Source organism: Bombus bifarius, unplaced genomic scaffold (genome assembly GCF_011952205.1).
Source record: "Bombus bifarius isolate JDL3187 unplaced genomic scaffold, Bbif_JDL3187 scf7180000008218, whole genome shotgun sequence".
Taxonomy (NCBI): domain Eukaryota; kingdom Metazoa; phylum Arthropoda; class Insecta; order Hymenoptera; family Apidae; genus Bombus; species Bombus bifarius.
The window spans coordinates 1374626-1401527 of record NW_022884519.1 but is presented as its reverse complement, the minus strand read 5'-3'; the positions used below and the strand labels follow the sequence as shown (position 1 = coordinate 1401527).

Genomic DNA, 26902 nt, shown 5'->3' with positions numbered 1-26902 from the left:
ATACAAATGTTTTGTGACTTGTTAATTATGTAATTATATCAAATTTGCTCATGTATTAGTATATTGTAATATTCTAAAACTATTATTTCTGTTTATTATAATTTTAAATATGTAAATTTCACTTCAATACATTTATTACATTATTAAAGAAATAAAAGATATTTAACCTGCAATGTGTTTTTTTTAGTATATGCAATGTATATATAATATTGTTTCTTGTCGTTTAACAAATAAACTGTATTTGTAGAATAGTTATTATTACAATGTATCTTACAAATATAATTACAATACTTTTTACAGCATCTTATAAGAAAAGAAATTCATTTAATACAGTCCATTTGTTGAAATCATATCATCTATTGTTTTGCACATAATGCGATCACTTGGACTACATGGATCTGGAGTTTGTTGTTCAGAACCTAAATTATCAACAGATTCCATAGCATCTGTATTTATTGCTAATTTAGAATCTAATTCTGAAGTATCTGGTAACATTTGCAATGCATGTTGTAAAATTTCTTGAACCTGAAAAAATATGGGAATTTTAACTAAATATTGTATTGTCAAATGTACAAAAGATTAAAATTTGAGAACCATACTTTTTCTAAATGTTTCTGAAACCTAAGTGCTGTTTCTATACGTTGTCTGCGTTGCAATTCCATCATTACTCTTAGCGTTTCTCTTGCTTGATGCGGTCTGAATTCATTTAACAAGTGATGAATGTGAATAAATAATAAACTGAGATCTTCCACCTAAAAACAATAAAAGAAACAGTGAATATTTGCATTATATGCCAGGTCATTACATTAAGTATTTACCTTTTCAGCACGTCTTGGGCTGTCAGGACATTGTACGAGCAGATCTATCAAATCCAAGAAGTTAACAAGCAATGAGTGATTCAATTTTTTCAACTCTCGTCGCCGATCGAAATGCTGAGGATATAACCTTTTAATTCCTTGAGCTTCGAGTGGCCTAATGATTGTATCGTCTGCGTTAAATACATTTCCAAACATTGAATAAGAATCGTGTATCGGCGGTGGTGGTCGTGGTGCTCTGCCTCGACGAACATTTTCGTCTGTGTACAAATTAATATATTGCACTGGAGGTAGGGGTAGCGAACTAACTTGTATCGCTTCTGGTGCTGCCATTTTTCACGTTTGATATTGGTATTCTTAATGAAAAAAATAAAAAGCAATTGCACTTAAGATGAGAGTCTTTCAAAAAATGCACAATAGGTTAGGTTTAACTAAAAGAAACACTTGTCAAACTGATCGGAACGTCCAAGTTAGTGCGCAGGTCCGTAATTTCGCGCGTAGTTATCACTTTTTTTTCACACAATTCATATTCTGCTTATTTAATATTCATAATAATAAAAAATAATAGTTTATAGTAATATTGCAAAATCAATGTTTATATATTACAAAGTCGAACGACAGATTCTAGCTTCACACTTGATATAGTGATACTATACGTTAGGTTACATTAATATCATTTCACAATATTTTCAACGAATTTCTTGATCGATCCTTTTTTTTTTTGTAAACATACGATCAATTAGAATATTTCTATGCACGCTACACGGACTTTTCACTACGAATTAACAAGAGCTAAATATCGTGCAACTAAAACAAAACAACATGTAACGTAGCCTTCGATCCGCCATCTTGTTTTTTTAAAATGAGTCAACAGGTATTCTCTGTTGGCCAGTTAATACGTTAATGCTAGCAGGACGTCGAACCCAGATTGGGGATTTTCGTTGTTTAACTAGCAAAACGAAAGAGCCGATCTGTAGATATTGTTTGTTTTCCATTTGGTAAATCATTCTCGCGGCGGCGCGATATTTCGGATAAATGCTTTACTAACGTAGTGAGGTATTTCCTGCTATCTCGTGAATTTCCAACGTCTTCGTTTGACAGATTGTCGGTGTGTGTATGCGTTCGTTCCACGTGAATTCTTTGTTTAGGCACCGGTCATGTTTCTGACAAGCATTGAAATTGCGAGGTGGTAGCAGTACCCTAGTGCATGGTAAGTTGATTTTCTCATATGAATTTCGTGCGTATCAATACTATTTCGATTGAACTTTCACATAGAAATATCCATATAGCCGAGTGTCAGGATAACCACAAACTATCGCGTTGTCGTTGATCTCACTGTTCTGTTATTTTTGGCAATTTCGAAAGGAATGCCTCTGTGATTGCCCTCGTGTAATTAAATGCTTGTAAGGTGGTATAATTTTTTCGAAAAATCCTAAACCACGGTCAAAACAAAGAATAGAATTTGATTCAGAATTCGTGCATGGTTTGTATACAGGGTGGCCCATAAAACTAGCATCAGTTCGATATTTAAAAATTGTGATGGATTTTGATCAACCAGGCTTCAAATTTTATACATTCTAAAGTTCTTTACATATATGTTAGAGTTCATTCTCATTGATTTTCTACAGAAAGTGATGCGAGTGTTGACTTAAAAATTTTTAATAAAAAGTTAGCATGACGAATAATTTACTTAAAAAATACACGCTTTTTGTTTAAATTACTCGCTTTAAATTATTGTTTCAAAAGCATTTGCAGTTTATTGTAAAACGAAGTAAGAGCGAAAGCCAAGATGGCCGAAACTGATTGTATTTATAAACAATTTTATAAATAGATATATTTTATTGCTTGCATATTTATATATACATATATGCGCATATACAGGTAATGTTGTTATGTACAGTATTAGGTTATATTTTTTCATCTAATCTATTTTATTTCTTTTTGTTTCTTTTTGTCAATATTGTCAATACAATTCTTTTACTTCTCATTATATTTGTTTCTTTATAATTTTATCTATTAGAATATTTTTATTTTGTAAATTTGTTATTAATTAATACGTAGATGTTTTTGTAAATAATTCTTCGAATAATTTTATTTAACATCCTTGTATAGTAACATAATTTAAAATTCTCTTCCACTTTATATAATAAGAAAATTATAATTTTTCCATGTAAAAAAATCCTCCAGAGGTATTTAATAAGTAATTGTAACAGTTAATTGTACCAAAATAAACTTTTAGTAATTCGATTTCCTTCGCTTAACGAAAGAGACAGTTATTCTGTGGTTTTGTCCAACGTATCGCGGTGTCTCATTCCCTTCCCATTTCCAAGAAGCGCGGAAAGCACGAAACGGAAATTCAAAGGACGTCGCGGTTTAGGCGGCGCCTTAAAATTTCAGAGACACGAGTTACAAAAGAACTTCAGTGGAAGTAGGCGGTCACCGAGGTTCGCTCGAGTGCTTCGTGTCAAGCGTTCGGTTCATGTTGGTACTTTGTCGAATCGTAACCAATTCTATGCACTATGTGATAATATGTATATTCTCATGTATACAACATTGTATTCTTTCTCTGTCGATTTTACTTCCTTTTATAAATTTCAATTAATTGTCAACAGTGATATAGAAGGTTTCGTCTTAAATAAAGTTGAGAATAAGCAATGTTGTAATATATATAATATATGTTTTTTTTTTCTAATTAGCTTGATAAGATAATTTTTATGAAGATAAATATTAAGATACATTCAACCTCATTTTGAGCCTCTTTAAAATATCTATCTAAAATTAAAGACAGACTATCAAGTTACTAGGAAAATTCTAGACAAATCTTAGTCTTTTGCAAAAGTTCGGGACAAAAAGTTTGACGCAGACGTAAAACACGTGAATCGTACTTGTGCGCGTGCGCGCTGGCGATCGACGAATGCGTGTTAGTTGACACGCGTTCTCGCTTCGAATTGTCGATGGCGCGCGTTAGCCACTGTTTACGCTATTTATTTAGACTGCCTCGTAGTTTTACGCCAAACAGATTTCGCGTTTTCTCTGTGAACTTCCAGTGGAAATCAATCGTGATTGTCGGTATAAACGCGACACAGATGTACCTTCGTATATTTTCATTTGTAAATGGATACGTTTTGAAAAAGTGAATCGATGATATACAGACAAAGGCCTTTTTATTGTTTCATCTCGTAGATCAAATGGTACGAATGAATTTAACGGCATTGTTTTATTATTGTTGTATTTTAAGCAAGGAACATGGAACAAATATTTCAAAGAAGAATAAGAATAAATTTATTCGTTTACTTTATACATCGAAATGGGTTGCTCTGTATAACTTTTCGCGGGATTAAAATGATTCAACCTGTGGGAAGTTGTTTGGTTCTTTAGTTCTTTTACAGCACCGAAAATGGTCTAGGCTTGTCTCGTGAGAACGCGGCCGAAGGTTTCAGCCTGTCTCTCTGGCTCTCTATTTTGAATGGAAATTCTTCGTGGTCGAGTCACCCTGGCTTTAATGGAGGTTCAGGATCCCTAAAACCTTTATATTTGGCTCACCAGGGTTTGAACATTCTTTCTCAGTTTTACGTTATTTTTGTGTTTTAAACATATCACTGACTCATCTCTGATAAATATAAAACTTATTATCACGTGTGTAATATAATCTTTTCTTTATGCAATTGATATCATAATCCTATTTTTACTCTCTGATATGGTAATCTTATCTTCTTTTTTTCAACTTGTTGTACTCCAAATACAACCACTTGGTTTTGTATTGCATTGGCAACTAAGTAATTGCGGATTTTGCCATTAGGCGGTATTGACAAAATCCGCAATCAATTAGTTGCCAACCTAGTTAATGTTATTTGTTCGTATTTACCTTGAATTATGTTTAAGCTATGTTCGATGGAATTCTTTGGGAATAAAAAGTATTCAGGCTGCAAACTATTCGGATAATTGAAAGTTCATCGCGCGACTCGCCTAATTGATCTTCGACCAAGTTAACTGCGAGAAACTTGAAGTTTCTACGGAACGTTGCAACGTTGTTTCATAGAAACGAAGAATTAAGTGTTTCTATCAGACTAAAGTAACTCGTAAGTGGCATTAACGATGCAGTTACCCACGACGAGTCTATACCACTTTATTGCACGAAATCACACTTCGTGTAAAATAATATTCAAAAATGTTCGCCACTTGCTTATGAAAATTGCCTAATTGATCATTTCGATTCATTCATTAATCGCTATTTACTTCACCATATATTCCATTCTGTTTTCGTGAAACAATTCAAAGGAATACAATTCACGCAGAAATTTCTTCCACCCGGTAAATATTGGGTTGGCAACTAAGTGATTGCGGGTTTTGTCATTATGTGGTATTGACAAAACCCGCAATCACTTAGTTGCCAAGCCAATATTATGATCTGATATATGTATTTCAAATACTTTATATATTTTTGCATATAACATGTACTCTACAGAATTCTGCATCTTTAAATTTCCACGGTTTATTCATTAATTTTTTTGTCAAATTTCCATCATTCTACTGAACCACGTTGATTCAGAAACCAGTGCTATTAAGGGGGTGTCCTGAATCAGAATGTTCTAAAACAGCGTTTTTCTGTGATTTTTTTAGAAGGCAAAGAAAGAAATTAAGTTATTGAATTTTGAGGTATGGTTTTATATATATTTAATGAATACAAAAAAATTTTTGTAAAGTAAAAAAAAATTGTAACACATTTCTAAGCCCATTTCATGGGCTGCAGTTTTTAATCGGCGGGAAAGATCCACCTCGTAATTCTTGACTGAAACAAAAAACCAAAAAGGATTAAATTATTATACAGGGTGGTTGGTAACTGGTAGTACAAGCGGAAAGGGGGTGATTCTACGCGAAAAAAGAAGTCGAAAATATAGAATAAAAATTTTTTTTAATTTTTTTTTTAATTTTTTAAAAATCTACAGTGAGATCCGTTATAACGAGACGTGCTAAAGTGCACGCGTACCGAGCGAGAATTCAAAGTCGATTTTTTCGAAAACAAAGCCTCAAACGAAAAATTTTTATTCTATATTTTCGACTTCTTTTTTCGCGTAGAATCACCCCGTTTCCGCTTATTCCATCAGTTACCAACCACCCTGTATATTTTTCTCCTGGGTGAACTAAACAAAGGCAGAAAAAAAGTTTATTTAGATAATTGTTATAGCACCTTAGTTTATTTTTTTTAACATTTTTTTAAATCCACCAAAATTTGTAATTTCACATTTTTCTGCCTTTGTTTAGTTCACCCAGAGGAAAAATATATAACAACTTAATCCTTTTTTGGTTTTTTGTTTCAGTCAAGAATTACGAGGCGGGTCTTTTCCACCGATTGAAAACTGCAGCCCATGAAAATAGGCTTAGAAATCTGTTACAATATTTTTTTTTACTTTAAAAAAAATTTTTTTGTATTCGTTAAATATACAGGGTGGTTGGCAACTGGTGGTACAAACAGAAAGGGGGTGATTCTACGCGAAAAAATAAGTCGAAAACGTAGAATAAAAATTTTTCGTTCGAGGCTTTGTTTTCGAGAAAATCGACTTTGAATTTTCGCTCGGTCTCGTTATAACGGATCTCACTGTAGATTTTTCAAAAATTAAAAAAAAAATTTTTTTTAGTTACAAATAACCCTGTATATAAAACCACACCTCCAAATTCAATAACCATTTCTTTCTTTCCCTTCTAAAAAAAATCACAAAAAACCGCTGTTTTAGAACATTGTAATTCAGAACACCCCCTTAAGTAATTCTCCATTTACTTGGTTCATTGTATCATTTGAAACAGAAACATCGATAACAATTTAATACTGTTTTCTGTGTGCAGGGTGGCCCTCCATTGGGAATGGCGGGGAAAGATGGGAAGGCGGAGCCAAAAAGCGGTGACGTGGTGCGGCAGGGGTTCATGGTGAAGCGTTCGCAGAACAAGAAACGCTTCACACCAGTCAACTACAAGCAACGTTGGTTCGTCTTGACGAGGCGCTACCTCGTCTACTACGACGGCGATGGAGAGGTACGTAACCGAGCTTTTTTTGCAATTTCAACATCGTCACACTCCGTCCACTTGTTTTTTGCTCTGTATTCCCCCCCCCCCATAGCTGCCCCATTAACGGCCTTTCTCTGTTGCCCCGAAAAAAACTTCTGCTCCATTAGCGATCGAAGAAGAGGGTTTTCTCTTTGTAAATAAGCCGGTAACCAGATCGACAAATGAAATAGACAAGCAAAAAGTTTCACCGTGTAAATAGACTGCAAATATAGCTTGATAAATCGAGCAGACAGAAATTAAGCGATGAAAAACGTTCAAACGATATTTCGATGCAACCCCTCTTTTGGCGTTTCACTTAAAACTTGCCAGACACCCTTGTAACTTTAATTTACGACTTCGGGGGCTGATTAATACTTGGGACGACGGCAGCCATTGTTATTCCCTTTCCTCCCCTTCGTTCTAAACAGACACGAATTCTCATGGAACGGACAAACCAAGACTTTCATTGAACAAAGTAGGTTCCAAGGTTTTCGAGACTGGTTCGCCAGGTTCCACTAATTTGCCTTTCAATTCGTTATAAATACCTAACCGTGTTTGTAGCCTCGCCTTTTGGCCTGGTTTTCGTCGTGGTACCGATCATCGAGGATTGTGTTCGTCGAAACCAGGTCGACGTGTCTTTCCTCGGAATGAAAGGAGAGGAAAAAAAAAGGGGAATCGGAGAAAGAAAATAAAACTCGTACGGACCGTATCGATGTAATTGCGAAGTCGAAGAAACGTACTCGACGATGCGATTTCTCATTCGATAATTGCTTCGAAATAGCCCGGATACACGGGGTCTCCAGCGATTTCCAGCGATCTTCAATGAATTTCCGTGGAATTCGTCGGCGGCGATTCAGAGAAATGAGACGAGACGAGAGTGCAGCGTGTGTTCACCTGTTTAACCCGTTGAAAACACGGAAACGATGGTTTCGAAGCTTTAGGGTGACAGAGAACGGCCTTGAGGGGCGGCGAATTGAGCGAGACGGCGGGCAAAAGCCTTTAGACCGGAAAAAACTAAATGTGACTTAGATTGGATGGCGTTCGTTTTAGGGAAAAAAGGACGAACCATCTTGGTGTTTTGATTTAGCTCGAGAGAAAGTGCTTCTCGACTTTTCTTCGATACGTCTTCTTTCTATTATTTGGCGGAGGTTTTTTTACGTGGCAATTTCTTTGCCCTTCGTTTTTACGTGCCGCTAGTTTCCTTCAATATCGCTCTTTAACACTTGCGATTGACTCAGCTCTGGCGTTTTAATCCTCGTAAAAAAATGTTTTCAATTTGAGGAGGGACGAGGGCGTCTTTAACTTTTCGATGTTACGCTAAAAGTAGCAGGTTTCACGAAAACGAGGTCTAATTGGATGAAAAGGAGAATTGGAAAACGGATAAAAGAGTTAGAAAGTGGTATTAAAAAGTAGATTAAACAGTTCTCTGATCTGAGCCTGAGCGTCTGATCATGTAACGGCACGAGCCGAGATCGATTTGGTTCTGTTCCTTTCGTTTCGCCCCGTTCGCGATTCCTACTGACAGCATTTTGCTGCAGCGTAAAATTCACGCGACGTGCAACGCACTAAGAGGCCGTCGGAATCGATAATTAACGATCCTGGAACATCATCAGTTGCGCGAGACTACAATTCACGGGAGAATTGATAGTGGGTGAAAATCAGTTGCGCTGAATCTCCCACTTGAACATTATTACGTTTTCAATCGAGCGATTACCATAATTGTGGCTGATGCGTCCAAAATAGGCAGGAATCTTTCGTACATAAACTTCTTCAACTATTTTCTCCTCAAATTTTCTGTATTTTACAATTTTTAATTCTCCTTATTTTATTGTATAATAATATCTAGCCTTTACTCTTTTTTCAAAAGAAAGAAATATATAAAAACATACATTTCTGCGTCGTGTAGAAAATTTTCGTTATTATAAAAATATAATGTAGTTTGACGAATAGTGTAGTTTGCGTTTTGTAAGGAAGTTTGTAGAGTTTCCTCGTCTTGTCGCTTATTGTTATATATTGGCTTGGCAACTAAGTGATTGCGGCTTTTGTCATTACCACCTAATGACAAAAGCCGCAATCACTTAGTTGCCAAGCCAATAGAAGAGACAAAGAATGAAAAGAACGATACTCGCGTCGAGTCCGATATCTCGGAAGAATTTTGAAAAGGGACGCGTATGAGAATGCAAATGACGGGAATAATAACGCTGAGTTTGCTAGCGGTACGCCTCGAATCAGGGCCAATTGCTTTATACACATTACCTTGCGCTTGACAAGCGCCACTAGCGTTCCGGACGCTAAACTCACCATATTATCTCTGCCCGGCCGATAAAAAGCCACCTATTATTCCTTGTTTTCTCTGGTTACTTTAGATGCTTTGTTCATGATCAGGAGAAACGGTAGCAGGAAGCTTTCACGAGCAGCAGAAAGCATATGTACGTATACGTATACGCATAAAGATGTGGAGGGATTTTTAGTATCAAGGTGCGATTAATTGTGCGAAAGTGCTTCTAAAAATGTATTAAAGCAGCGAGTTTTCTTATTCGCTTGTGTTTTATTCGTTCTACCTAAGATATTTTGCTCTTGAGTATCTTTTTTTTAAACGTCGATAACATAAATAAATCACTTGTGGCGTGGAAAAGAGTAGCTTGGTATTAGTTTTTTATTGGTTCACATTTTTATTTTTTTAGTTTTTAATGGTCGATCGTCTAACGAGCTACAAAGAAAGTTCTCAGCGTGAAACGAGAAAGCACACGATATATCATCATTATACTTTGTTAAAAGAAATCTCATTAGCTGGTATATATAGGCTGTGACCAATAAAAATACATACGTTCGATTAAAACCTCTCTTCAGTCTTAGAACGTAGAATTGTAATTGAAGAGATTGCGCAAAATAAGAAGATAGTTTTACTTTCCATTAATTTGGGCAAGTTAACAAAAACTAATTTAAAATCAAATCATTTCTTCTAAACGAACTATACATTTATACTCCATTGATATTAGTAGTAATCAATTTTTGCATATTAAGCTCGTATATTCCTCTTCCTATAATTCCAAATTTAAATCGCAAATTTAACTTTCCTGTCTTGTTATACATTTCTCAATTAGAATCTTTCACTTTCTCAACCTTTATGAACTATCAATTCTAGAAAACGTGAAGATCGTTCGAGCCTCGAAATGTTCGAATAAATGCGCTTACGTAACCCGGAAAGTAGGTAGAAACGCAAACATCCAGGAAACAGGCACCTCTTCCAATTCTCCGCAATAAATTACAAACCGAAAGATCAGCGCAATCGGCCACTGGACACTCGACCTGAACGAATACCGTGGTGTAGCCATTTACAGATATAACCGGCAAAAGCAGGCTTCTCCCACTATCGCGCGTTGAGAAATGTTAGGTTGGCATGATTGCTAGTTACTACAAGCTAAGTTGGTACGACTTCTAACGACGCTCTTTTGTCTTAGAAGTCGACCACGTGTTAATTGACCAAGTGTATTCTGCGTGTTAAGACGTGTTGTACGAGGCGAAAAAATATATTGGAGAAAATCGAATCTGCGTGCATCGATTAATTAACAATCCCAAACCCATATCAATTAACATCGCGATCATAGTCTAGACAACTCCTCTATAATCCTTATTCGATCTGTCTGGCTTTTTCTAAATGGATTTTTTAGCCGCTCTCCCCTTTTTCTCGTATCGGAAGTTTTCTTTATTTACCATCAAAGCTCGAACGCTCGGTGTATTTGGCTAAAAATTTATCTTTCGCAGCCAAAGTGCAAGTAGAACAATTGAATGAGAATGTTTTACGTTATTAATTGAAATTCCTTTTTTAGTATACAAAGAATATAAAATAAAGCAGAGTTTTTTTCATTCCCTTTATATCCTCGTACAATAGCATTTCAGTAGCATTTCAATATTTTAACCATCCATTATTATCTCAGAAATCATCCGCCATATTATCATTTGAAACACAATTTCAAAAAAACAGATCTCCTTTCTTCTCATAAATCTTTGCCTTTCTCTCGATACCACTCGCGATATTATTTCTTACCTCTTAAAATAAATTCATTATCTCATTATCTTTCATTATATTGTTTTTAACAAACGATTTAACGAAAATTTTCTTTTTTATCGTCCATCTTTACTTTTCTCTAGCAATTCACAAAATCACTTCCGTGAAATCTAGTCGCAATAAGTTAATCATCCGTTCTTATGTCTCAAATCAGATTACCCTTCTTTATTATGAACTTTTATCCTTCTTCCTCAATTTACAAAATCATTTCCCATCAAACATCGAAGCTAATTGCGATATTTAACCATCTATACTCCGTATTTCTTAAACCAAATCATCCCTCTTCTCCTCTCGATACCGCTCACAAAATTATTTCGCGCTAAACGTGAAATTTAATCGCGATATGATGACCATTCAGTTCCGTCGCTTAAATCGAGTCACCTATTACTACGTTGCTCAGATATAACCACCGGAAACAGCAACCCTCTGTATCCTTCTCCTGTCTCCGCCATCTTATCCTGTCACGCAGCTTTCTTCAAAACACTTTGACTGCCACGCCGAAATCACATGCTTCACTGAAGACGCCACGAGAGTATTTTTATTATTCGAAGCATATAGTGGAAAAATAATAATAAATTGATGATGTAAGACTACATTCTTCCTCAATGGACCGTTTATCTTATTGGTCGTCACCGGTGATCACCGTGGCGCCTTGGTAACAGTTGACAGCGACATATTATAACAACGCTTCGTTTATTTCAACAAACCATTCGCATTCGTTATTTCGTCGTAAGCAAACCGTGCAGAATATATTGTTGAAAGGTGTAGAAGATATTAGTAAACGGTATTATGATTATTTTTATGATTTCGATGAAATGATAGAGGTCCGCAAAAAAATTTTGTTTGTGATAAACCAATGGTAGTGGTAGATTGCAACAGAGGAAAATGTGCTGTAGATTTGCCAGATCAAATTGTTACGACCGTTCGCGAAGAGCGTTCCTACGATTCTGATAGTCCACGCCGCGAACCAATCGTTCCCCCGTTTCGATTAGGTTAACAGACGTAGTTCAAATGATTGTAACACTGAATTAACAGGGTTAATATAAACTTCTATTTTTAACAATATTTAAAATGATAACTAACACGTTACAAATGATTTAACGATGATACAACTAGTTTATTATTATAATTCGATTCGACTTTATAATATTTCTCCACGCATTCGTTTGACTAAGCGACCTTGATTTTATTTCTCTGCACCTCTCGATGCATTCGGTTTGAATCCTCGTATGAAACTGACTGCCCTTCGATTTTTTCCTTCGTCTTCTCTCGGAGACGACCCCCACCACGCACGGGTCTCGCAACCGTTCTCGCCTATGATCACGTACGCCACTTTTTTGCGTAGGTAAAATAACGAACCGAAGGCGAATCGATGTTTGTTAAAACTCGCTGCTGGACGACAACTACGCGCTTATCGCTACATTGTGTATATTTCGCCGGTCATGTAAGACGATCTGTCTGCGACACCGTAGTACCAAGGGAGACGGTTAGAAACACGGCCTATAGTAAACCTCGAGGCGTAACACAAATAATGGCATATTCTACTACATAGAAGAACCCCCAAGTGATATATAAAATTAGCTTCAGAGTTACTATTAAATATATCAATTTCAAACGCGATGATACTCTATAAACAAGCAAGAAGAATAAAAATCAAGGTATCAGATTTTAGAATGGCACTCGCGATGCACCTTACACAGTGCCATTCACCAGAGCCGTGAAATATACTTATTCGACAGAGATTGCGACGCGAAACGCAGAAGAAAGAGGGGCAAGCGTACCTGGCCCGAAATTTTGCAGAGAGTGGTATAAAAAAATGTTAAACAGTTAGGATCAAAAATTGCTAAGAATCGGACCAAAAAGGTGACCACCTATCGTCCAGATTGTATCGATGAGCCACATTTATGTTTAAAGTGTTTCAACACAGTGCACCGTTAGATGCAACATTTGTTCTCTCTTTTTTTTTTTGTTGATGTTCTAATAAAAATGTTTAATCGTTCAATGGGGCATTTTCTATTTCAAAGTATCTTCTATTTATCGGTTATATTCAAAATGCCCCAACTGTCAATTTTCATTCAATTTTTACAATTGTAAGAAGTTGAAACACTCCGGTCAGCAATGGTCATAGGAGAAAACCGTGGTGGGTCATATATGACCCATCGCAGTAGTCAAAGTGTTAACAGTAGCAGTTAGCTGCGTAGAGGTACGCAGCCTGTTAGCTCTGGTAGGCAAGCCAGCCTGTTTCGATGGCAGGGGCTGCTTAGGGGTGGATATAACGTGCTCGTAGACCATGTGTAAAATTGGCAGCGCAGGCGCCCCAGGGCCGCCACCGCCACCTTCTCTTCATCCTTTCTTCCGCCGTGAGTTCCTGATGCTGCTCCGCGGCTCAGTCAGTGGTCGTCATCGGGATCGCTCTTTGCTGCTCCTCAGCATCTACGATATATCTGAACATACATAGAAACATACCAACGTCAGTCAATTGCATTTTTTCATTTTGGTGTTCAGCTGCTTTCAAGCAAGAAGCTCTGTTTCCAAGAGCAATTAATCCGTGTAATTTCCGTATTTCGAAATATACATCGATACTCGTATACATCGTCTGTTAGTCGATATATTTGCCAGGATATTCGCCGCTATTTCATCGATCGATGCTAGGTGTTGAATCGAGCGTTGAACAGCGTTTTCACGAATAGTACAACCGAGGTTACGAGGATTTCCAAGAGCGAAGAGTATCGTATATTTCCTATTCCCCTCGAGTTGGGTGGTTCTCGGAAGGAAAAAGCTGCAGCTTTAAGTCGGGGCAAGATACCAACCGAAGTAATTGGATACTTGGAGAGAAGCAATCGTGCAACACCGTCTGCTGAGAGACTATTCGAAGACTATCGATCAACGATCCGCTGTACCCTCGAGAAGTAGAGTATTACTCCACGGAAGTTTTCTCATCCGAGATATTCAAGATCCGAAGAGCTTTTCCGACAGACTATTCAGCGAGTCGCGGGAATTAATCCATCGTAGAGAAGTTTTTCTAATTAATCCTCGGTTTCTTCGATCCACTTGCCAGCTCGTAGGCAAGCAATCGTTATTCATCCGGAATATCTTCGACACCACGGAAGACTTTCGCATCTTTCTGGAAAGTTGGGTCGTTAAGACGTTGAGAGGTCGCGCTCGATCAATCCAGAAGCTACAATAGATCACACGGCCTCATCGAGTTCCACGCGCCAACAGGATTCTTTCGTTTTTGCCTCGAGACGAACACTTTTCTCCACGTGGCAGAAGCGACGCCAATCGTGTCTCCTCGACGTGATCGAACTTCCAGAACCCTTCGAGACTGCTGCAACGTGGAGGTAAGATCGACTGGATCTTTCCAGGGAAGCATTACTTTTAGCTTATCCGAGATCTCCGCCAGATATCGTTTATTCTTGATCGCGTCGGGAACACTCGCTCCTTTTTTACCATCGGTCAAGTTCTCTCGCCGCTTTAGTCGGATCGTGAATCATTTCTTTAAGGGGCTGTCATTGGGAACGTTGAACGAACGGATGGTTCCTATTCGCTGGTCTTGCGTTTTTTTTCTTTTTTTTGGTAAATCGACCTGGTAGAAATCCAGCGAAGAAGTTTTGATTGTTTGGACGTTCGAAGGAAAATACGAAGAGAGTGGGTTCGATCGATACATTTTGGGGCAATTTGTATTTTCGTGATGCCTGAAATTTCTTTGGGGATTAAGGTGAGAATTTTGAGCATTAAAGGGGATGACAGTGAATGGATGATAGAGACGGATAACGTGAGCTTAACAGTAGAACTACTATACCAGTCAAATTGACTGGTTTTACAATTTTATTTTAAAATTCCTACTTCATGTTATATTTTTTTCCGCAATAACTGAAAGAATAATATAATGAATTTTATTTTGCTTTTTATATATTCAAACTGAAAATAATTTTGTATCAAGGCTACTTATACCGATACCAGTCATTTTGACTGGTGCTTGTCAAAGTGTAAAAAGGGTCCTGCAATCTGTTTGTCGAACCCCAATTTAACCAGTTTTCTCGTTTTGTACAACTTGCCACACGTTTTTAAAATTTGTATCGCGTATCACTCGATATGATGATATCAGTTATCAGGAAAATTCCGGATCAATCACTAGATCGCTAGATGCTAACGCTAGAAATACCACATCAGTCAAAATGACTGGTTCTATAAAATTTTATAAATGTGTCAACCCTCGTTTTGGGGATTATGGCCCCAGATGGATTAATATGCCAAAAATGTATTACATAACATGGAATTCCTTCCGTAAGAAAGTAATAACTCAATAAATACAAAAATGTTCTATTATTACGTATTTTTTAAAGTCCAGTCATTTTCACTGGTTTCGGTAGAAATAGCTTCGTGTTAGCTATCGGTAGTTCTAGTGTTAAGGTAGAATAATGCAAGTCTAAGAAGCGATCAGTCGACCTTCAACTGTACGTCTGCAGAGGAGTTTTGCAATTCTGAACATAGCGTTCAACGAAATTCACTTCTTCTTTTTACATACGAACGTCTGTACTCCATTGAAATATCGAATCTTTTAGTTTGCTAAATTATACTCACCGTTCTGTCAAGCGAGAACAAAAATACGAACAAAACTGTGTATTAGAGGAACGGTCAGCGTGAAACAAGGTAAATTAATTGCTCCGTGCAGTTATAATTAATTTCGCAACGGTGCATTACGTAAATTTAACGAGCTGTCGCGCGTTCGACGAAACACATATCCAAACGAAACGAGAGTTAACTTGCTGGAAGAACGTGTTCCTCTTGGATTTTTCTTCCAGAAACATTCTTCTTCACGATTCTTCCTATTATCTTCTTTCTTTCCTTATCTTATCTTTTTTCTATTCCTATCCTTCTAAGATGGAACAATGCATCGATTCAACGAATCATACCTGTAATTCATCCTGCAAATCACTAATGTCCCCCTTTACACATACAAATATGGTTTCTCGCGTGATTTTTGCTGAAAAGCGAGTTATTTAACATTTTAAGCGTATAATGGCAAAATAGGAATAAATTGATGAATCTCTCGATGCATTCCGTTTGAATCCTCATATGATACTGACTGCCCTTCAATTTCTTCCGTCGTCTTCTCTCGGAGACGACCCCCACCACGCTCGGGTCTCGCAACCGTTCGCGCCTATGATCACGTACGCCACCTTTTTTGCGTAGGTAAAATAACGGACCGAAGACGAATAGATGTTTTTAAGAACTCGCTGCTTGACGACAACTATGCGATTATCGCTATATTGTGTATATCTCGCCGGTCATGTAAGACGATCTGTCTGCGACACCGTAGTACCAAGGGAGACGGTTAGAAACACGGCCTATAGTAAACCTCGGGGCGTAACACAAATCATAGCATATTCTACCACATAGAAGAACCCCCAAGTGATATATAAAATTAGCTTCAGAGTTACTGTTAAATACATCAATTTCAAACGCGATGATACTCTATAAACAAGCAAGAAAAACAAAAATCAAGGTATCAGATTTTAGAATGGCACTCGCGATGCACCTTACACAGTGCCATTCACCAGAGCCGTGAAATATACTTATTCGACAAAGATTGCGACGCGAAACGCAGAAGAAAGAGGGGCAAGCGTACCTTGCACGAAAATTTTGCAGAGAGTGGTATAAAAAAAATGTTAAACAGTTAGGATCAAAAATTGCTAAGAATCGGATCAAAGAGGTGGCCACCTATCGTCCAGATTGTATCGATGAGCCACATTTATGTTTAAAGTGTTTTAACACAGTGCACCGTTAGATGCAACATTTGTTCTCTTTTTTTTTTGTTGATGTTCTAATAAAAATGTTTAATTGTTCAATGGGGCACTTTTTATTTCAAAGTATCTTCTATTTATCGGTTATATTCAAAATGCCTTAACCCTCAATTTTCATTCAATTTTTACAATTGTAAAAAGTTGAAGCGCTCCGGTCACCGATGACCACCGTTGCAGTCAAAGTGTTAATTAAAACTGGCATCGTTGCTCGTTGTTCTCCCTTACAAGAAAAAGAGAAACAGAATGCCAGTAGAAAGGGGGGAAGAGCGAAGAAAAAAGAAAGAAGATGCAGAAGTTGGAAGTAGCTGCACGCGAATGGACCGAGTAATTCAACACGGATTTTTTTTCACAAAACTCGGATTCTCCCGTTTTCCAGCTTTTCCCTGCTTTTTTCTTTTACTTCTGCAACCTAAACGCGTCGTTTCGTCTACGCTTCGCGAGAAGAACGTTCGGTCTGTGCCTCTATTTCCTCGATTATTCGAGTTCGTGTCTTGATGAACGAACAAATGGACCAACGGACGTCGTTCCGACGAAGTGTGCCTGACGAGACAGAGCAGAGTGGCGAAACGTAAGGAGAGGGGTTAAAACGGGTGGGGTGGGGATAGAAGAGCGTGGTTGCGCTCGTAGAACATCGACGTTAACGAAGGTCACCGGAAACCGGCGAATCTAATAAAGACGTCGTGGCACGGGACCCACTCGAAAAGCCTAAATGAAATTTTCCAACGGCCACCGCTTTCTTTTCGCGTCAGCCGCCTCCTGAACGAGGATGCAACCGAGGCTAGCAACCAAAGGGAGGTCTGTTTTCTGGCTTGCCGAGCTTTATTAATGTTTATTAGGGCATGGACGTTGTACGTCGTGTGTCGGACGTTTTTGCTCGTGCCAGAGGTGTTTTGTGCAGCGGCCGCGAAGGCGGAAGCGTGTAGGTGTTTGTGGAATTATCGGTGGTTTTTTTATTCTTTGCTTTCTTTTTGTCGTTTTTAGCTCCATTTTTAAATCTGCTTCCTTTTGTCGCAGTACATCGAGTTTCGAGAATTCTTGTTTTAGCCGAAGATGAGCTACGCGCATATTAAGAACGTAGTTAAAAGGAATATTCTAGAAAGGGTTAGATGAGTGTTAAACAATGGAACCGGGTTTCGAGTACTGTTAAAAAGGACGCTTTATTGGACAAAAGAATCCTTTGAAAAGTGCACGAGTGGTGAATTGAAAAAGTCAGTCAGGTTTAATTCTTTGCGTTCTTAAGTTGAACTATATCACTGGCGTTTGCCTTTAGCATGTAGACTAAGCTTTTGTGTATCAAAATTTAATTTACTAGAAATACTGTCGACCAGAAGTACTAGGATACGATTTATTTTGAAGAAAACTTTGATAGTTATGATATGAAATTATACATCTTAAATTATATGTATTTCTTAATCAAATTTTCATTAATATTTTCATTATTATTATACATTACTTTATCTTATATATTCTTTTTTATTTCTTTATTGTACTATAGTTTATTCTATTTTGTATTTATTTCATCCATTTTACTTATTATATACGTTACTGTTACTTTCTTCGTTCGCACTTCAATTTAGGAAACGGCTTCCTCGAAAATATTCGGTTGGCAATTAAGTAATTGCGGATTTTGTCATTACCACCTAATGACAAAATCCGCAATCACTTAGTTGCCCAATGTTGAGATTGAGGTTAACTGATTGAAGAACGCGTGGATGAATTTGTAATAGAAAAGTATATTGAAATAATTAAAGGTATAATTACAAGTATAATTTATAATTTATAAGTTTATGCTGATTGACATCCTTACTCTCTTAATGTTACTAGACAATGGAATGATGTGGAGCACGTTTATCTATTTCTAGCAAAAGGACATTACCAAAAGAGTTAAGCTTATAGCTTTGGCTAGAGGCTACAGGGTAGATAAATAGAAATCTGTTTATTAGTTCCTTTGTTCCTTGACCTTGCAACCCAAAATATAATGTATACTCAATAACATGTATCGCTCCTTATTTAGAATATTTCTGCGTAATAGCAGTCTCAAGGTCACGGATATACATAAATAAAGATATAGAGTTTTTCTTGAAGTAGTTACTTCAACACCCAATAGCTTTACTATTCTGTTTGTAATAAGCCGTCTGCACGCCAAATATTTCTTTCGTTCAAGGAATCGACCGGCTATAAATTCGAAAGGAGTTGCTCAAAATTTGAATTTTCTCGCTTAGCAGGAACGTCCGTCGTCAGTTTCCATACAGCGATTCCTCTTAATGCCGCATGCGTGCACGCGAAATAATTCCCATCAGCTGTTCCCATCGCCATTTTGCAACTAATACGTTTCGTCGTTTTTAATCCACGTAATTGCATTAAGGGATAAACGAAGGATGACCAGTGGGGGAGACTGTGTGGGTAGTATTAAGCGTAACGCGATTTAGGGAAGGGAGCAATACCGAATAACCTGTTGAGAAAATTATTGTAGCGTAACACAAGATTCGAAGGCTAGCGAGATTCGCTGTATGCGCGTGCTGTCCAACGAACGCGTTCCATTATTGTATAAAGCTGTGCTGTGTGTGTGCGCGTGTATATCTATACACGCAACCAATATCCTTTTACAGTAACAGGAAACTAGATTTGCCTCGCTGGATTCCACTGTTGCAAAAGAGCCAGCTCGTGGTGTTATCGTTTGTGTTAGGGTCCTCCTCTTCAACGGGAACAACTTGTTACTGTTTGTAATAAGCATATGGTTTCATAGGGAATTGCTTCATTGCGTTTGTTACGTGGCTTTCTTGCGTACAGTGTCACTCGTGTTTTGCTTTCAGCACGTTCATTTTCCAATTCCTCTGTTTTTGCTGTTACGCAGAACTGCGAGAAGAAAAGGGTAGGAGAAAGGAAGGAGGAAAAAATGACAGCGAGGAAATGAGGCAGAAGATAGAATAGAGTAAGAATTATAGAGTCAGAAAATAAGAAAAGGGAAGGGGAGGAAGATACAGAATCTTTCCTTCAGGTATTTGTAGCGTAGATTGATTTTATTACAATTTATTTCAAATTTTTTACCATACGTTACCCAGTATATCGCCTATACATAATTCAATTTTTAGCGTTATTGGCGCGAATGGAATGGAAAATATCTATCTTCAAGGTTGAAAGTATAAGTAATCCCTATAGCAAGCAGCTGCAAAAATGGCTTTTCAATTTGTTACAGAAGAACCGTCCTTACAAAGTTGTGAAAAAGTTAATTTGTCATGTAAAACGGTTGGAAGAGTATCTTTTTAAAGAAAAACTTAGGCCTCGCGTCAATGAAAGTATGTAACGCTCGCAATTTGCACGTCCAAAATGTCGTATATCGTATATAGGTAGCATAATGTGAAACTGCCATTATGTCTATTTCTAAATTGTTCGTTAGCGCGTAGGAAGCACAGGCAACGAAGGAACTTTCTTCTAAAAACAGAATCTTGTCGTGTTTTAACATTATACCTTAAATACATTAAAATGACAATGACTCGGAGAGACAGTGCCATAGAGAATCGGAAATGTATCATATAACTTACGAAAGAGTGAGAATCTGGTCGATGTCGACCATATTCCCATGTCATCAAATTCGATGCGCATTTGTCGAGTGCGTCCATGGCCGGTGGATGCACTCGATGCCCCCTGTTTGATTGACAAACGATGTTCGATTTAGAATTTTGGTTCGTTTATTTTCTCATCAATTCCAGGCAATTTGCATATAGAAATTTCCAATACACAAGGTGTCACAAAATATGTGAGGGATATTTGTAGACTTTATAGGGTGTATTTTTAGCGCAAAATGAAATTGCTTCTAATATGAAAATAAGCCTCGAACAAATTCTATACAAATCTTTCTATACAAATTTTTTCGTCGTTTTCATATCACCAATAGGCCATATAAAAATCCCGAAATATTTTCTCAGGGTCTGTATATTTAATGATACATACATTTACCTAACATGATATGTAACCCTAATCCATTATGTAGGTATTTGGTTTCCTTTGGAAGCCCGAGAAGTAACAGAGAATTTTTTAGTTCGTTGTATCACAAATCCTACTGTCTTTTATGAAATGTCCAATTTCGTCGAACACGGTAACTGATTTTCCATTGAAAGTCCATCTTTTACTGCAGGAAGACAATGGATCGTTTATTGGTGAGATAAAAAAAATAAACATGACATCGTCTACGTGGCTTGCCGATTTTCTCCGCTAATTGAAATATCGCATCAACTTTGGCATATTTCCGATATTAAAACAGGTTTTTTTTCGATAATAGGAAAACCACATTACAAATGCTCTTCTCTTTACTTGTATACGTAAAACAATTTTCGTTTAAAATTCTTCATTCGAAAATTCTGTTTTCTGCCGATAATAATTAAACACCGCAGGAAAGAAACGACCATGAGCACAAAATATAAAATTTGTAGTATTCGAAAAACGAATTTTGTGAACTTGTTTCCCCCGCTATGCAATATTCCAATGTTCATTTTTTGTAATTGATTGCTGTTTAAATGCGAGTCCATAAATTCGTTCATTAATACAGTTTCAAACGGTTTCAAGCAATTACCCAATTGTAAAAACATATTTCTGCTAATACTTTCACTGTACAGTACAAAGTAGTGTATAGTATAAACATCTGTTTAGGATATTGTTAATAATTGCGTTTCTAATCCTCGAATTATATTTGCAGTGATATTGGGTGTAGTGCGTTAAACAATCACTCGGTGTTTAGGTCAACAATATATTTATTAACAAATGACTTCTTTTGACCGCGTCGGGTATCGCTCTCGGTTTCGCTAGTCAATCTCGCTACCCGGTTACAGCACGACTTCATCGCTTCCTAGTTCGAACCGAACTGTCGATCGGATTCGATTCTTTTCTTTTCGTCGCCCCTCAATATCCCCACTATCCACCCGTTTGTTTGGCGTCCGCGAACGTTGCCACGCACGCCTTTTTTCTCGTACATTCGACGGAAGGACCGTTGGGATATTGATGGCTCATTAGGCACTTCGCTTCGGCGATATACATTGTTGCCAAGTGCCGCCACATATTCTTGACTGTTCTTTCATTAAATACATGGATCGCTTTTTCCTAAATTCTCTGCTTCTTAATTTTCTTGAAATATGTCTGTTACTCTCTTCATATGTTTCCCTAAACTATATCGTATCGTACTCCATAAACTATATTAACTAGAATTTCAATTTCGATTTGGAGTGGCATACAATCGCAAGCAATTCTGTTTCTCAACTTTCGTTGACTTCACTGACACGAACATGCTACTTTATTTAACAGTGCTTCTTTCAAAAGAGCAAACGAAGATGGAAAGATAACGTTGCATGAAAAAATAATAAGGAAGACATGCGAAAATTGTTGCAACGCTGGCTGCCAGAAATCGCTATCAAAATTTTTCGATCAAGAAACCACGGCTGTTCCACGATTTAATGTTCCATGAAGCGCTGGTTGCAGGATTGAAAGAGGACCACGTCGATTTTTACGTGACACCGAGTTATGCGCCGGTATTTTGACGTGGAAGCTTCGTTATTTCTTCGCGACGTCGAGCAATAAAAACCGCGCTTTTTCGCTATCTGCTGGAAAAACCGGCCTTTTTGCCGACCTCGCCCAGTGATTTATGATTCTTGCGCGGATTCCAGCAGCCAGCCATGGTGACACGTTCAAGTGATATGATATCGCGCTGCAATTTGTTGTATTTTTAGTTGCGAGTTCATATGGCGTGGGTTAACTGGTTGCAGTTTCGAGAAAAGATTTTCAGTTTCATTTGTTAAGCGCATGTTCGTAACTTCAATTTCCTCAAGTACTTTCCGTTATCTAGTTACGATACATGTTCTTTTAGCGAAAATTAATTAACCTGTTAACTGCGGAGTTTAATTTCAAAAGTTCCATACGGGATGCGCAGGTAAAATCAAACAATGACGAATATACACGTCAACCGCACTGAAATGAAGTTTTAGATTGACGTGTATACATGTCGAACGCAGTTAACTGGTCATGTTGTAACAGTTAATATCTATAACAATACATACAGAGTTAATCTAGTTTAACACTTTACCGACCGCTAGCAGTTCAACAGCATACGCACGTCCGACCGGCAGTTCAGGCGCAGATTCTGCCTGGCGCCGGTTCTGTTTCGGTTTAGACTCTCCAATACCATTCTTTTCGTACATCGCGAACGGTAAGTTTTTCAAATTGGTATAAAACTGTGGGAGCTTACAAAGCGACGCAACTGAGCAAGGTACCTTAGTACTCAATAATAAATTACTGCTCAAATAATGAGGAAGATTGTCGGCAATAAAATCGGTCGGTAAGCGTCGGCGACAAAAAACCGATTAATCGGCTAATCGGTCGGTAAAGTGTTAAAATATAGAGTTATCTTTGGTTAAAAATGTCGTTTACGAGTAACCATTATAAATGATAAATATTTTTTTGTTTATCGGTAATCATTGTCAGTGACAGAAATTCTGTATGGGTTACATATAATTATCATCGAAAAATTGTTTCTGATTATTTTCAGTTATTCTCAATCTTCAACTGTTAACCATTTTTTCTGCTTAATAAGATCTATACCTGACTTAAAATTAGTTTTTTTCATGTTATCAATGAATACTAAACCATAATGTTAACAATTGACAACAGTCAAATGTGGCCAGAAAAAAGATTTTGTTACCCATATTGGTTAGCGGAAACCAAAAAAATTTTTCGTTATCGATAATGGTTATCGGTAACGAAAATAAAACTCTGGCCAACGATAATGGTCCCTGGTAACGAAAAAAATTCCGATCATTTGTTTTAGTTACTGGCAATGTGAATGAAATTTCCGTCATCGATAATGGTGACTGGTGGTGCAAAAAATGTTAATCATTCGTAATGGCTATTCCTAATAGGAACAATTAAAAATTAATATTTCTTAATAGTTTTACTTTTTGAGAAATTTCTTACAGTTTTATTCATGACTGACTTTCATTGAAATATTAATTAATTTTTAATTTAATTTAAATATTTAATTTAATTTAAATATTATTTAATTTTTATTCAATGACGTCTTTCCAAAAAATATTAGAAATAACTGTTACTTTGGATCTTTGAATTCTTTCAAACGGCTGCTTCCAAAATTCATTGCAGTAAGATTCCTGAACAAGAATCACCAAACGTAGAATTTAGGAAAGAAAATGTACTTTATTTACATAAAGAAACAAAATAATTATATATAATATTAAGTTCTTAACAGAATCTGGTTCTACGTTTCAGTCGAATATTTTTCTTGTATATTGCAAAAGTTCAGGTAGTTCGCAGAAAAATCAATAGGGTAGAAAAATTACACGTTATCCTAACATCTAAGATCATGAATCTTGTATCTTCAGAATCTCAGTCGTAAGAGTGAAGACCTATGGGCTTTGATACTGACAGTTCCAGTTGTGTCAGATATAACAGCCAGTCCCGAGGGAAGTTGCATCCATAAACTTAAATCCGTGTTATCTGGTTCAGGAAATTCTGTGCCTTTCGAAAATCAATCCTAATGTTACAGAATCCGACAGATTTAGATCCTCTAGCTGGATTCAAGAATCTGCTACCAGTGCCAATAACGATATTTACAGCACTTCCACTATCTCACAAGTCTGCGATACTGTTTGCACTAGCCGCCATAAACTATACAAACCTGCATTATCTACCTACGCGTTTACTTACTTCAATGTTTGACTGTTAACTTGAACAGTGAAGTTCGCTCGTAAAACTAAAGTTGAGACCGCCACAGTCGATATTCGAATTTATTACTCTTCCACCGGTTCATGGCGGCATAAAAGAAAAATGCTGGCTAATTTTAAAAGATACACTCTCTATAATTTAACGTATAATTCTAAATATCCTGCAGAGATCAGAAAAATAATTATACAGTATTTATAGCTAAGCAATTGCGTTACGAAGTATTTATAATTATCCATTATATTAATTGCAATAAATAAGACGGGATCATCTTTAACGCTTATTGTATGTGTAAGATATACTAACTGTTGAAAATTGTGGATCTTTGAAGCCGAAATAATGTTATAGGAACACTAAATTTATACCGAGGATTAATATTAAAATAATGATATATTTATTTCATGGACGATTCCTTATATATTCATCGATACACACTTGCACGCGTCTCAGCACTTTCTTCCACACCCGACTGTTAACCGACTGAACAGTTTACATTTCTTTGTTTTCGAGACGCTGCGCACACACATACTTCCACACACTGATATTCACATACAAGTATCTCTACTACGCATTTAACCCAGTCCAGCCCAGAAAATTATACATATCTCAACACTACCTTTTTGCCCGATGTACGCATGTTTGTAGTAAATACTTCGCAATTTCTATATTCCTTTGTATATTCACGTTTGTATTGTTCATTTGTATTCGTAACAACGTATAACGTATCTCATTACAGAGCTACTGAAGTTTCAAAATGTTTTATATAGCACACACAATATGGGCATAGTAGCATTCTACGATAAGAGTTCAGATACATTCGCGAGTCAGTGTATACATTTTCTTGGGTATCGTTCGCATATCCAATTTCGTTGTAACGGTGACAAAACAGACTATCGCGTCGTTCTTAAACCGATCCGTTAGTCAACGAAGAAAGCTGGATCCTTTTCTTTTATTCTGCACGCTTTATACGACGCACGATACCAGAAAGCTGGTTTCTCATTGATTAATGACAAGCGAGACGTTTTCTCGGTGAATAACAGAGAAGATTGGAACGCGTGTACAGAGTTGTAAGCAAATAGAGGGAAGAGAAGAAACGCAACGAGGTCAAAGGATTCGACTCCCTTGGCATCTCTCTCGCTCTTTCGCCAACTCGGCGAGAATGGCGAATGCAGGAGGAGATGGTAAAGGGGGAAAAAGATAGCGAACGGAGGAAAGCACTTAGAAAGGACGAGGGGAATTAATAGAGAAAGCGTGAAATGAAAGAGTGGAGAAGTTGGACGAGAAGTTGTGCGATTTCATCGCTCGTAGCGGAAAGAAATTCGAATCGGGAACCAAGTAAAAGATAAGACAGTCTTGATAACCAGACTGAAGGAACCTCGAACTAAGAAACGCGATTGCGCCTTTCGTTTCTTCACAACTAATTTCGAAATTCGCAATTCCCTTTTGAATCCCGTTTCTCGATAGATTCAAGATACACAGCTCTTTCAAACAAACGTGCCTGCTGAAATAACTTCTTAAATATTTGTCATTTACACACGTTGACTCATTGTGAGCTTCTTTATACAATTATCGTTCAAACTATTTGTCGTGTAACTGATTTTTTGGATAGAAGTTACTTTGTTTCAAGGAAGATGACCCAACTAGGTGCAAGTTTCTTGACATTTCAAGCTGATTTTCATTGTGTTAAATAGAACAGTATTTTTGTGATAGTTGGCCGCGTAATATACTTCGAGACAAGTTCATTGGCCTATGATATGGTTGGTTATTTGAAGTTTTCTTTGAATAGAAAAAGTGTTCTTTATTTTATTGTTTCTCTTCCTACATGAAAACTGCAACGAGAAATTTATCCAACATTACTTCGATACTATTGTAGGGGCACTCGACAGCAAATTACGACCGGACGACGGTAGGGCAGTGGTTAACGCCGTTGGTTACGAACGTTTCCGTACCAGGTTCAAATCCCGGCACTTGTAATCCCATTTTTTCTCCACGATTTTTTCTCCACGATTTCTAAATGAGAAGAAGCACTATCATTACGTACAGTAACTCACAAAACTATTCGAACACTTACATATGCAAACTTGAATGGGCGAAATAATGTACGGTTAGAGTAATTTGGTTAGGCAAGCAGATGTCAATAGGAAGATGGAAGTTTTGAGGTTATGTCAGTAAAATTTGAAAAGGATTCAACGACGTAGGTTAGGAGTTTGATACATTTATTAGAAACAGGCATGGTAAGTGACTGACAAAAGTATTTGAGCGCTACATATGTTATTAAATTATTTAATATTAATATTTTGTTGGACCACCTTTAGCAGCGATAGTGTGTCTCAATCGACGTTCCATACTGTAAACCAATGATATTGTAAAACTGCACTCAACGGAGTTCCATATTTCTATAATTTTATCTTTCAATACTTGCTTCGAGGTTATCTGAAATTTATTTCATCTTT

The 26902-nt window shown here is 37.1% G+C and overlaps 2 protein-coding genes across 5 annotated transcripts in view; one reads left to right on the top strand and one right to left on the bottom strand.

Moving 5' to 3' along the window:
* Window positions 1-202: 202 nt before the first annotated feature.
* LOC117211205 (mediator of RNA polymerase II transcription subunit 7) lies at window positions 203-1623 on the bottom strand. The gene is made up of 3 exons (XM_033454881.1): window positions 819-1623; window positions 600-752; window positions 203-525 (listed from the first exon to the last, which is right to left on the bottom strand). Exons 1-3 carry the CDS (start codon window positions 1146-1148, stop codon window positions 325-327), a joined length of 684 nt encoding a protein of 227 aa, XP_033310772.1. The 5' UTR covers window positions 1149-1623; the 3' UTR covers window positions 203-324.
* Window positions 1624-1828: 205 nt separating this feature from the next.
* LOC117211202 (tyrosine-protein kinase Btk29A) overlaps window positions 1829-26902 on the top strand; it is a 344145-nt gene continuing 319071 nt past the window's right edge. The window contains exons 1-2 of one of the 4 annotated variants that reach the window (XM_033454872.1): window positions 1829-2025; window positions 6657-6842. In XM_033454872.1, the coding sequence (XP_033310763.1) occupies window positions 2023-2025; window positions 6657-6842 (189 nt within the window). In that variant the 5' untranslated portion in view covers window positions 1829-2022. Of the gene's footprint in view, window positions 2026-3988; window positions 4007-6656; window positions 6843-14082; window positions 14265-26902 lie in introns of those variants that run through there. The other 3 variants (XM_033454871.1, XM_033454877.1, XM_033454873.1) reach the window with 3 other exon arrangements.

Excerpts from the sequence above, each read along its gene's own strand:
- LOC117211205 (XM_033454881.1), bottom strand. The coding sequence starts at position 1,148 with ATGGCAGCACCAGAAGCGATACAAGTTAGTTCGCTACCCCTACCTCCA. Across the intron at positions 753-818 it reads GCCCAAGACGTGCTGAAAAG|GTGGAAGATCTCAGTTTATT; the intron begins GTAAATACTTAA and ends TATTGTTTTTAG. Across the intron at positions 526-599 it reads TTCAGAAACATTTAGAAAAA|GTTCAAGAAATTTTACAACA; the intron begins GTATGGTTCTCA and ends ATATTTTTTCAG.